The sequence below is a fragment of the Enhydra lutris genome, unplaced genomic scaffold, assembly GCF_002288905.1.
Source record: "Enhydra lutris kenyoni isolate GAN:26980312 unplaced genomic scaffold, ASM228890v2 scaffoldscaffold9, whole genome shotgun sequence".
Classification (NCBI taxonomy): domain Eukaryota; kingdom Metazoa; phylum Chordata; class Mammalia; order Carnivora; family Mustelidae; genus Enhydra; species Enhydra lutris.
In genome coordinates this window covers 22,029,053-22,040,994 of record NW_019154093.1, presented here as the reverse complement: position 1 = coordinate 22,040,994, position 11,942 = coordinate 22,029,053, and the positions used below count along the sequence as shown (strand labels likewise).

Genomic DNA, 11,942 nt, shown 5'->3' with positions numbered 1-11,942 from the left:
CCTAGCACAGAGCCTAACACAGGGCTTGAACTCACAACCATGAGATCAAGAGTCAGATGCTTAACCTACTGAGCCACAAAAGGTGTCCCTCCAGTTTTCACTATTATGAACAATGTACATACATATTATTGTACATATATATTTGCACAGTTTGGGAGACTTCTAAGACGAAAAATGATGTAAGATACTGCCAAATCACCATCTAAAAACTTGTGCCAGTTCATTGTCCCACCAACAGTTACTATAAATGACATTTCCCCACATCCTTACCAACTATGGGTATTATCATTTAAAACAATCTTTCCAACTTTAATGAGGCTGAGTATCTTCTCATATCCTTATTATCCATCTACATTATTCCGTGAATTATCTATTCATATCCTTTGCCTATTTGTTATTATAGTGTAGTTTTGGTCTGTGAATTCTTATTGGGCAATAATGATTGGCTTGATAAAAAAAATTAGGAAGTCTTCGTACCAAATTGCTGACAGTATTTATTTGCCTCCAGGGAGTGAGATATAGAAAATAAGGGGGATATCTTCATTTTTATTTTATATCATCCTGTATTATTTTACAATCTATTTGCATTACTTTGTGATTTAAAAAAATAATACAGAGGAAATCAATTATAGTAACAAATAAATATTTGGCCCTGGATTCTCAATGGCTGGAAATTCCTGCTGGGCAAAAGTTTTTATTGATTACAAATTATTTTATGGTTTATATGCAAAAAAAAAAATTATTGAATGCCTCCTAGTGAACTGGCACTGCCCTAGGCACTTTCATAGATCTTTCATCCTCATCCTCACAACAGCCCTGTGAGGTAGGAATTGGTCCCATTTTACAGAGTTCTTAATAGGCAGGAGATTATTGCTTGATATACTTCTATTTGCCACATATTTTCATGGGCTAGAGGTTCTTGTTGGCTGGTGATTCATTGGTCAACAGCTCTTATTGCCCAAGAGTTCCTATAGGTTGTTCTAAGACTCAAGTAACCCAAATACTAGAAATTTCCCCCCATAGATGTGATAGGGTAGGTGGGTTAAAAATGGAGGAAGGAGAGTCCATAGTCCTCCCTCTAAGCACCACTGAGCACCACTGAATTTGCTTTGGTCACCCATTCAAGGTGGAGGATGGCAGGGGTGGGAGGATGGGGGAGAGGAGAGAAAGTGGTTATAAGTCTTCTCGCTTCTTCAGGATGAGCTTCCTCACGAGTGCCGTGATCTGGGGCCTGATCTCCTCCACCGACACAGTTGGGTCCCAAGCCCCGACTACCTTTCCATCTGGGGCCACTAGGTACTTCCAGAAGTTCCAGGTGGGCTCCTTCCCAGAAGTCTCTAGAGAAAAAGGAAGAAGGAGAGCAAAGTGTGCTTCCCTGTGTCCCCTCTCCTGGAATTCCACTACCGGTGTCCATCCTTCCCTTGAAGCAGTGGTTCTATTAGTTAGAATTAACTAAAGAACTTTTAAATATCCTGATGCTCATGGGGCACCTGGGTGGCTCAGTTCGTTAAGTGTCTGCCTTCAGCTCAGGTCATGATCTTGGGGTCCTGGAATCGAGCCCCGCATTGGGCTCCCTGCTCAGCGGGGTGTCTGCTTCTCCCTCTCTCTCTGCCCCTCCTCCCTGCCCATGCATGTGCTCTCTCTCTCTCTCACTCTCTTACTCTCTCTTTCAAGTAAATAAAATTTTTAAAATCAAATCAAATTAAATCCTGATGCTCAGTCCACACCCCAGACTACTTAAATTGGAATCTCTGGTGTTAAGATTTAGCCATCAGTATTACTTAAAAGTTCTCCAGGAAATGTCAGTATGGCTCCAAGGTTGAGAACTATTGCTTTAGGATTTTGTGAAGTGCTTGATAAAGCAGTATCAGATCCTCCTTTCGTAATGATCTCAAACTACTGAATAGTCTACACTCTATTCTCTAATGAAATCTTAATAGTTTCCAGATGTTAGTCTGTGGACTGGTTGCATCTGAATCATGGTGGTGGTGGTGGTATGGTGGGGGGGGGCGTGGGCTAAAAGCAACAGATTCTTGGGCCCTGATTCAGTAGGTATCAGTCTAAACCACTTTTAAGAGCTCCCCAGTTGCTTCTAAAGCAGTGTTGGGTTTGATCTATAACTATGGGAACTGGAAAGGAACTAATAAAAACACACAAGGGGAAAAAAAGCAAATATTAGGATTGACCCATAGAGCAAAATTCAGATCTGCCTCAGTAAGGGATCTTTTGTTTGCTACACTGTTGTTTTTCATTTACTCTTCCAAGTAAATGGGGCATGGTGGTGAGGGATAGGAAGGCAATCAGAAGCATGGAATAGAACGCAAAAATGGAGCCCCCAAAAGAAAGAGAAAGGCCCAAGGGAGGAAACAGGACCACAATGACAAGCTTGGCCCATGACCCCGTCTTGTGGTTCTGAGGCTCCTGGGGATGCAGAAGGGATCTATTTCTGAAATATTAAGATCTGGTATTTTTGGCTCCAAAGGTTTCCCTGCCATGGTCTACAAATTTTGCCCCTAACTCAGGAAAGGAGATACCTGTCAGCCATCTTGGTCAGCCTTCTCCAGGCATGTGGCATCCCTTGTCTGTGCCTTGGTTTCTCTAACCTAAGTCCATAACCTCGACTAATTCATGTTGACTAAATCTGAGGGCCCAGTCTCCTTTTAAGAACCCCCGCGTATGAAAACAGGATCCCAGAGAAGTCTGCAAGAGTAAGGGAGAACCTCAAGGCAGCGGGGTGAGATGGGGTTAGAGATATTCTCAGGTAGGAATACCTCTGAGCCCACCCTCAAAGATTAGTGCTGGAACAGACCACGAACCTACATGCAGGGGTCTGGAAGGGGCCCCAGGTCACCCAGCCCTCCAGTGGCTTCTGCTGCCCAGGGAGCCATGACCTCAGCCAGCTACAGGAAGATGAGGGAAAGGATCAGGACTCACGGATCAGGTACTTGAAGGCAGGGTGGGCACCGGTGCCAGTGACTGCGACCTTGCTAAACATGGGGAAAGAAACACTGTAGGTGTGGCGGGCGAAGCTCTCGATCTCCTTGTTACTGTCAGGCTCCTGCTGGCCGAACTGGTTGCAGGGGAAGGCAAGCACATTGAAGTGGTGGGGCCCCAGGTCCCGCTGCAGCTGCTGCAAGGCTCGGTAGTGCTGGTCCGTGAAGCCGCACTCGCTAGCCACATTCACCACCAGAGACACCTGGGCGCCAAAAACAAAACGCAGACACATACACAACCCAGTGACCAGTCATGCACTTGTACATGACCTAACACGCCCACACAGTGAGCCCCCCAATAATTAATGCTTTCTCATAAATACAAAGACACAATGTACACATATGTAAATATGCAGTCCTCGCACAGATAGAAGAACACATGCATGCAGGCACAAATGAAATCAAACACGCAGATATGTGTGCACTCACATACATGAACACTCATGAGGATGAGAATACACTATCCATAAATGGGGATGCATATGCCCCAAGATACAGAATATATCAGAGCACATCACACGTGCCCACAAACACACACAACACATTTACAGAGAGAGGCACACACGCTGGTGAGCTCCCATCAGAGGTAATGTGGAGGAGAGGAAAGGCAGATCTGGGTTCAATTTCTGGCTCAGTCAACCGGCACTCATCAATTTACATGGTCTCCCTTGTAATAAACTCACTGTGAACCCACTGAAGGCTATGCCTGCTTCACTCCTGGGCTTAACACATGGAAAAGAAAGCAGAAAGTGTGTGCAGAATGAATAAGTTAGTGTGCACACAGACAGTCACCTGCAGGGGTATATAGACAGACATGGGTTTTCTTCATAAAAGGACCCCACGGTAATCCGTCCCATTTTGCCCCTCTCTCTCCAGCACACAAATATCACTTTCTTGAGTCTAACTTAACTAATCCTTAAATTTTTTATCACCTTATAATAAATGCATTTATTTATAGCCTCTAGGTGATAAATAAAAAGCTGGCTGGTAGAACTCAGTTATAATACTGCAGTTAGAATTTTGGCACCAGTGCTGTTTTTAGCTTCTAGTTATACATTGTTAAAGAATTCTTAAAACTGGGGCACCTGGGTGGCTCAGTGGGTTAAGCATCTGCCTTTAGTTTAGGTCATGATCCCGGGGTCCTGGGATTGAGCCCCACATCGGGTTCTCTGCTAAGCAGGTACTCTGCTTCTTCCTCTGTGCTCTCTCTCTCAAATAAATAAAATAAAATAAAAAAAGAATTGCTAAATCTTACCCTGTGTCTGGGCCGCCTGGCCCTATCTCTTTGGCCGCTTTTCTAGAAGAGCAGGGATTATACTAGCTGTCTCCGTAAAGAGGGCCACCTCCCAGGGGCAGTCTGGCACTGGGCATGCACAGGCACAAACTGCTCAGGCCATGCAGAGTTTCTCACCTCAGTACTAGGGACATTTTGAACTAGATATTTCTTTATTATGCAGGGGCTATCCTATTCATTGTAGGAAGATTAGCAGCACCCCTGGCTTCTACCCACCAGATGTCTAGTTTTGGCAGTCAAAAATGTCTCCAAACATTGCTGTATGTCTCCTAGAGGAGTTGACAACTACTTGGCTGGATGATGAGAACTGTTGAGTTATAACTCTTCTACCCTGCCTCCACCAGATAAGGAAGGACCCATCCTATGGAGCCACAGGCCATTAGTACAACCTCCCTCATTGGTGTCAGCATGTCATATTCTGCCTGTGGTGGTGAGAAACTAGGACCCTTAACTCCCTTCCCTAGTTAGCGATCTTCCTCTTTCTTCTCTGCTGGATACCTGGGCAATGAGAACATTAAAGGTTGCTTATTTTTAACCTACATTTGTGCATCTGCCCACTCTTTTGGAAGGAGGGAAATTCGGCTTCTAGTTCCATTCCTGAAACCAAAAAGTTTATCCTTAAAGTAACCCAAACACGGATGGGCAGACATACCCAAATACACATAGCTAATTTACATATATGTCTAGCCAAACATACAGACTCAGGTGTGCACACAGAAGTAAACAAACCATTTGCACACATGTTACACTCAGGCCCACAGGTACATAAGCTCACACCAGAGACAAGTGCTTTCCCAGGTGGTCACCTATTCATCCATACTCAACACTGGTCTAAATGACAGCCTTCCCAGTTAGCCTGAGAGCACAAACCATACGCTCTTGTTCATGGCTTTGTCTCCAGGGTTAGACCCAGTGCCACGCAGGTACTGGGAGCCAGGAAACCTTTTCCAATTTTTAAAAAAAGACTATTAAGATACACATAATGAGTCAGTAATTATTTACAGGTAAATGAATGACCCCTATCGTCCAAGTAGTAGACCCAGCTTGGGTTAATTCACAGAATCCTTTACAGCTTCCCTGGAATGACTATTCCTGGTTTCCCTTTAAACCTTGCAGTTACAGGCTTGGGCTTTGGACCTGGACTGCCTGGGTTCAAATTCTTACTTTATCTCTTGGTAGGTATGTGATTTTGTTCTGATTGTTTGTTCGTTTGTTTCAATTCCTTTCGGATTGATTTCTTGGCTTCTCACTCCCATGGTTTTTAGGATTTACCAATGACCTAGAGTATTAAAACACTCAGAATTCTGGGATCACTTCTCTGGGTCATTTTCTCCAAGATTTCTGTTCCTCGCATTCTGAGTGCCTTATTAATTCTAAAAATAAATAGACTTTGTTCTATTTATGTCTTAGCATTTAGTACCACTGTACTAGGAATTACCTTGTTCACTTCTCTGTTTCTGTTTATGGTCTCTCTCTTTTCCATTTCATATAAGCTCTATTAAAGTGGAAACTTGTCTGTTTTGTTCACCACTGTATCCCGAGCACCGGCCTAGTACTTAGCATACAGTAGGTGCTCAATAATAATGAATGAATGAGTAGCAGAGCTGGTCAAGTGCTAAATCTGGAGCTTTCTGTCAACCTGCACTAGAAGGAAGGTGAGACCTGACTGGGAATGGGCCCTACTCTTACTGGCTTTTTGTCCTCAGTCCTGGATGAGTTTCCTGCTGGGGCCCACCAAACACAGGTACAGAGCACTCTACCAGGTTCTTCTGATGTAGGAAAATGTTGAGTTTCAGAGCTGACAGCCAAGAAAGAATTCTTGAGAAGTCTGGTGCAAAAAGGTGCTTTAATTCAATCACGAGGACAGGACCCATGGGCAGAATGAACTGCACTGGGGTCATGAGTAGTGGCTGATTATATACTTTCAGGTTGAGATGGGGTTAGGGACAGCACAAGCCTCCAAGGTATTTTGGAAACAAGGTTTCCAGGATCTTGAGGGGGCTAGCCATTGTTGGGAAAAGGTCATTTATTACTGTTTAGTAAAAACTCAGTCCTGAGATCCTCCATATGTATATCAGTAGGTCATTTGCTTGGAGGATGATTGCTAGCATATATCTTAGAGGGTAGAGACAAAGGAAGTTTCCAAAGGAATTTTTGTATGTTAAAGTAGACACACAGGATCCTGGGGGATCAGGCTAAGGTTGCCTCTTGCCCTTAGCAAAGTGTCAGCATCGAGGTAGCTGAGCTCCTAGAAGAACATCACTCTACCTGTTTCAAAGACTTGTCAATGGGCTGTAGACAGTAAGGAAACTTAATTTTTTCTTCTGCCTTTGTTTCCCATATCACTTCCACACTATCATCTCATTTGAAATTCACAACACCTTGGGGAACAATCAGGACAAGGAATATTGCCCCCAGGATTCCCAGCATAACTGGGCATTTTAAGGTTTAGAAAGTGCATTCTTCACTAAAGACTTTCTCCCAGGAGAAAAATGCTGATAGCCATTTTTGTGCAGTCCTTCCAAATCTGGATGCTGTCCCTATGTGTCCATTACCAACTCCTGACCTTTCTCACAACAAGGCCCTACCTAGGTTCATCTCTTTCTTTTCTTTCCTTCTTTTTTTTTTGTCTCAGGTCCATCTTGGGAAATGGACTTTGAGCACTCTTCATTACACCCAGTGCAAAATCTAGGCCTCTGAATATAGTGTTCAAGGCCCCTCTCGGGCCCTCCCTACTCCCTTCAGCCTCATCTTCTACCACTAAGCCTCAAGCTTTATATTCCTGCAAGCAGAACCTTTGAAGCCCACCCACCCATCCTCCATCCTTCTTGCTGTTTGCTTCTGAGCCTTGGTATGAACAGTTATTTGCCTGGAATGTTCTTGGTCTTGCCAAAACTCACCTTTGTTTCCAAGACTCACCCAGGCACATTTCTCTTTGAGTCCTCTCTGAGCTAAGGAGATAGCAGTTAGCCTGGGTGACTTGGAGCCCAGCCCCAGCTGCCATCTTAGGAGTTTGCCTAGAGAAGTCCACAGATGGGTGGGTGATTCTCCTCCAGGCTCTGTGCTTTCCAGCGCTGTGTGACCCTGTGCAAATAACCTTTCCTCTGCTGGCCCCATGTCCCCTCTAAAGGGAGATCCGGCAAGGTCCCCGTGCATCTGAACAGATAACCCCCGCTACACTGCACATTCATTTTCACAGTGCTCTCATTAGATTCAAGAGCAGCAACAATCCCAGCTCCAGACGCGGAAACGGGGTGGGAGAGACAAAGGCGGCAGGATGCTGGGGTTACTTTCCGACCCATGCATGACAAAGGCTGGGCCGAGGCGATCAGCCTGTGGGAGAAGTCCAGACTCCAAAGCCCAAAGTCGCTCGCTGGGAGGGAAATCTTCGTCCGCTGGGAGAGTTTCGGGTTTCACTGCGTGCCGGGGCCGTGCCACGTCGTCGCGGGACAGACCCAGAGCAGGATCTGGGGGCGCTGCACCCCGCGGGGAATGTCTGGTGTGGTGGGAGCCAGGGCAGAGCTGCGGAGCCTCCTCGGAGCCACACCCGCAGGGTCCTGGGTCGCGGGGCTCGAGCACCAGGCCCTGCCCGGGAGGGGCCGAGGCTGCCGCGGGCGGACACTCACCGAGCCGCGGTACTTCTCCAGCGACACCAACTTGCCCCGGATGTTGACCGCCTTGAAGTCGTAGAAGTCCTGCTCCCGCTGCGCGCAGGCCGCGGCCGACAGGAGCAGCCACGCCGCCACCAGTGCAACCACCATGACTGGCTCCCGATCTGGCGGCGCCGCGAGGGCAAAATCAAGGCGGAGGGACCCAGCGTGGGGGGCGGGCGGAGGCGGCTCCGGCGCGGGCGCCGGGCGGCTGGGAAGGCTGGGCGCGCCCCCTCGCCTTCTGCCTCGCTGGCGCTGGAGCACGGGGCTCTGGACCTTAGTCTCCCCACCAGCACCGGGGGAGCGTCGGACTGCGCGCCGGTTCCCGGGCCCCAGAAACATGGTTTGGGGATTCTGACCGCTGAGACCATTCTGATCAGTGACCGTGAGGCTTCTCGTTCCAGGATGCAGCGACTCGGTAGGGAAAGGGAGGTGAAAAACTGGATCTGAGAGCTCAGCTTTTAATGAGCTCAGTGACCGACCTTAAGCTGGTCATGCGACTTCAATGGGCTTCAGCTTCTCCCTGTGTTCAGTGGAGGCTGGCTAGTACCCCTTCCTGACGCCCCTAGACGATATAGAATGGGAGTAACAGAAGAATGGAGGTGAAACTGACGGAAGAAAAAGAATCAAAGGCCAGACTTTGCTGCGGCGGGCAGAATTCCTGAGGCTTACGGATTGTAACACTCCTACATCTCTCTCAAGGACTTCCTTTATTGCTTTACCGTTATAGCTTTGCTTTTATTAATGTCACTTTCGTTGATAGCTGTAAACACTCCTCAAGATATATTTGCAATTACCTCCTGAGCATGTGGCCCAATGATAGACATCCGAAGGGTCCATGACTGATGTTTTACTAGGCAGTAGTAAATAACCTTATCTTAGCAGCACCTAACCCCCTCAAAGTCCTGGAAGCTTTACTTCCAAATTCCTTAGAGACTTAGTCCATCCCTAAAACCCACTAACTAAAGGTATCATCAGTCACTCCTCCCAACCCCAGTGCAGTTCTTTCTGTCCATGGGTCCTGACCCCGTGCTTAGTAAAAGCATCTTTTTGCACCAAAAATGTCTCAAGAATCATTTCTTGACCATTTGCTCCTGGTCCACATCACATCAGAATGCTTTGTCAGCTGAAGGGTGCCTACAAACTTTAGGTGAATGAATGTACATTCCCTGAAAGAGATGGCCCGGAGAAAGGGGAGAAAAGACACAGGGCCTGTTGCAGGTGGGGTTTGGGGGAAGCGGATTCTGAATGGAGGTTACAGTGCAGGAATTTATAAGGGAACACCTGTGGAATCAACACCTGTGGAAGGGAGGGAGGGAACAGGAGTGGGCACAAGTCCAGAGCTCATTGCAGGCCCAAGGACAGTCTTGGCTGACCCCATGGAGTCTCTGGAGACTCTGGAGCTAGAACGGCCCATCAGGGTAGTCCCCAGATTAGCTAAAATGGCCAGGCCAGGGCTTTATATCCCTGCCTCACCAGTCTTTGGATGTGGGGCCATCTGGGAAGGGGCCTGAGGGGAGCCAAGGTGACCCTGTCCTTGGAGAGGCCGATCGTTAAAGGCTTTCCACTGACCACACTCCCAGCAGCTGATATCTCAGGTCTTCACTGATGGGGAATCTGGGCGGCACATCACAGTGTCTCCCACATTCAGAAAACCCTTACTAAGCCCCATAAAGTGCCAAGCATGGTGCTGGGTGCTGATGCTGTGCTGGTTCTTCAGGAGCTGACAGGCTGCTGTTAGAGAACAGCCGGGGCACACGGGTGCAAGAGCTTTTGGCTCCAGGGGTCCCAAAAGACCAAGTTCAGCCACTTGTTACTGACAAAATCAAAGGCAGAGAGATGAGTGGTAGTAAAATGAGAAAGGAGTTTATTTCAGTGAGGCCAATGTTGGAAGACAGTGGACTAACTTCTCAAAGACTATCTCCAAAGTGCCAAGAGTACTTCCAGATTTATATATGGAAAATGTAGGGCAAAAGTGGGTGACTGTGCAGGGAGGCAGTAGCAGTCAAATTGATCAGTGTCTTGGAGTCAGTCATGGTCAAGGTCTTGCTGGCTCAGGGCAGTCCTGATTGCTTAAAAGGGTGGTTTGGGTTCCCATCAGGGGATGCTTTGCCTGCAAGGTCTTCCATCTGAGCCAAGAGACAAACTGGAAAAAAGAGCCCAACCGGGGAATTTTGAGGTCAAAATGGAGGCAGCTGAAGTCCTCTTTCATGAGAAACCAGGTAAACTGGAGATTTGTTGTAATGTTGTAAGGGCTAAGCACTCCTATAGTTATTCAACAAACACTTATTGAGCACCTGGTCTGTACCAGGTTCTGCTCTAGGCACCTCTTATGCAGTGATGAACAAGACAGCATGGTCCCTACCCAGGGGAAGACAGGTATTAACTAATTCATAAATAGGTCTCTAATTACTACTGTGTTAAATCAGCTCAGATCATGAGCTTAACTAGCTTGGTGAGGGAAAGGGAGGCAGGCAAGGAGGGCTTCCCAGAGGAAGTTTGATCTGCACTCTGAAGAATAAGCAAAAAGTAGCCAGGTTGAAGCAAGGAAGCAAGTGCAAAGGTCCTAAGGGAGAGAGAAACATGGTGCATTGAGAAGCAAAAAAGTCTAGTCTGGCTGGAGCACAGAGAGCAAAGGGTGAGAGGGGAAGGTAATGCGGCAGGTAAGGGGTGAGATCGCAAAGTAGCTAGTAGGCCACAATAAAGATTATGGTCTTAAGCCAAGAAATGAGGGTGGTTTGTTGTTGTAGTTATTTATCTTTTTTTTTTTTTTTTCTTTTAGAGGTGGAAAGGGGAGGGGCAGAGGAAAAGGGAAAGAATCTTAAGCAGGCTTCATGCCCAGTGCAGATCTTGATCTCATGACCCTGAGATCAGGACCTCAGCTGAAATCAAGAGTCAACATTTAACTGACTAAGCCACCCAAGTGCCCATTGATGTTGTTATTTGAAGTACAGGAGTCGGGGTGCCTGGGTGGCTCAGTGGGTTAAAGCCTCTGCCTTCAGCTCAGGTCGTGATCCCGGGGTCCTGGAATCGAGCCCCGCATTGGGCTCTCTGCTCATCAGGGAGCCTGCTTCCCTTTCTCTCTGCCTGCCTCTCTGCCTGCCTGTGATCTCTGTCTGTCAAATAAATAAAGTACAGGAGTGGCAGGGAGTCTTATGATGTCGAAAGATCCCTCTGGCTGTTCCAAGGAGAGTGGATAGAAATGGGAAAGAGCACAAGCATTCTAGACACTGAGGTAGAGGAAACTCTGGGTTTTTAAGGCCTAGAGGCAGTTGCTAAACTAGCAGTCAGGAAAGTCTTCCTGGAGGTAGGTAGTAACACTAGAATCATGTCTTCAGAGAGGAAGGAGAATTCTCCAGTTTGGGGAAGGGGAGGGCAAAATGTCAGCCTGAGAGAGCAGTGTCTGTGGGGGCACAGAGTCTTCATAAGAGTCTGCCTGGCAATTGGGATGAGAAGGGTAGAGGGTAGATGAGATTGGAGCAGTCATCAGGGTCCAGATGGAGAAGGGTCTTAAGTGCCAAGTCAAGGAGCTCAGACTTCACTCTATACTGTGACGAGAGAAGTTTTGGAAGGTGGGCACAAGATCACATAGTTAATGAAATTCAAATCCAGGCCTTTAAATTCAGAACATGGGATCTTTCTGAACTGCCAAGGTGGCCTCTGTCTTCAGGAGCACACAACATTATCAAGGAGAGGAGGAGGGGCGCCTGGGTGGCTCAGTCGTTAAGCATCTGCCTTCCGCTCAGATCATGAGCTCCACATCAGGCTCCCTGCTTAGCGGGAAGCCTGCTTCCCCCACTCCCACTCCCCCTGCTTGTGTTCCCTCTCTCGCTATGTCTTCTATCAAATAAATAAATAAAATCCTTAAAAAAAAAAAAAAGTAGAGGAGGAAAAGAAGAATAGGTGCTCCCGGCAAGTGCCAAGACAGAAATCAAGTGCTCCTGCCATTCCCACTCCCTCCCCCACCTTCACCGTGGGAGCCTCAGGCCTATGATGCTTCTATGA

General features: G+C 47.3%; 1 protein-coding gene across 1 annotated transcript; it reads right to left on the bottom strand.

The window, feature by feature from the left end:
• Positions 1–476: 476 nt before the first annotated feature.
• LOC111143439 (glutathione peroxidase 7) lies at positions 477–8,279 on the bottom strand. Its single transcript, XM_022497180.1, has 3 exons — positions 7,914–8,279; positions 2,935–3,196; positions 477–1,337 (listed from the first exon to the last, which is right to left on the bottom strand). Exons 1-3 carry the CDS (start codon positions 8,277–8,279, stop codon positions 1,174–1,176), a joined length of 792 nt encoding a protein of 263 aa, XP_022352888.1. The 3' UTR covers positions 477–1,173.
• Positions 8,280–11,942: the final 3,663 nt, after the last annotated feature.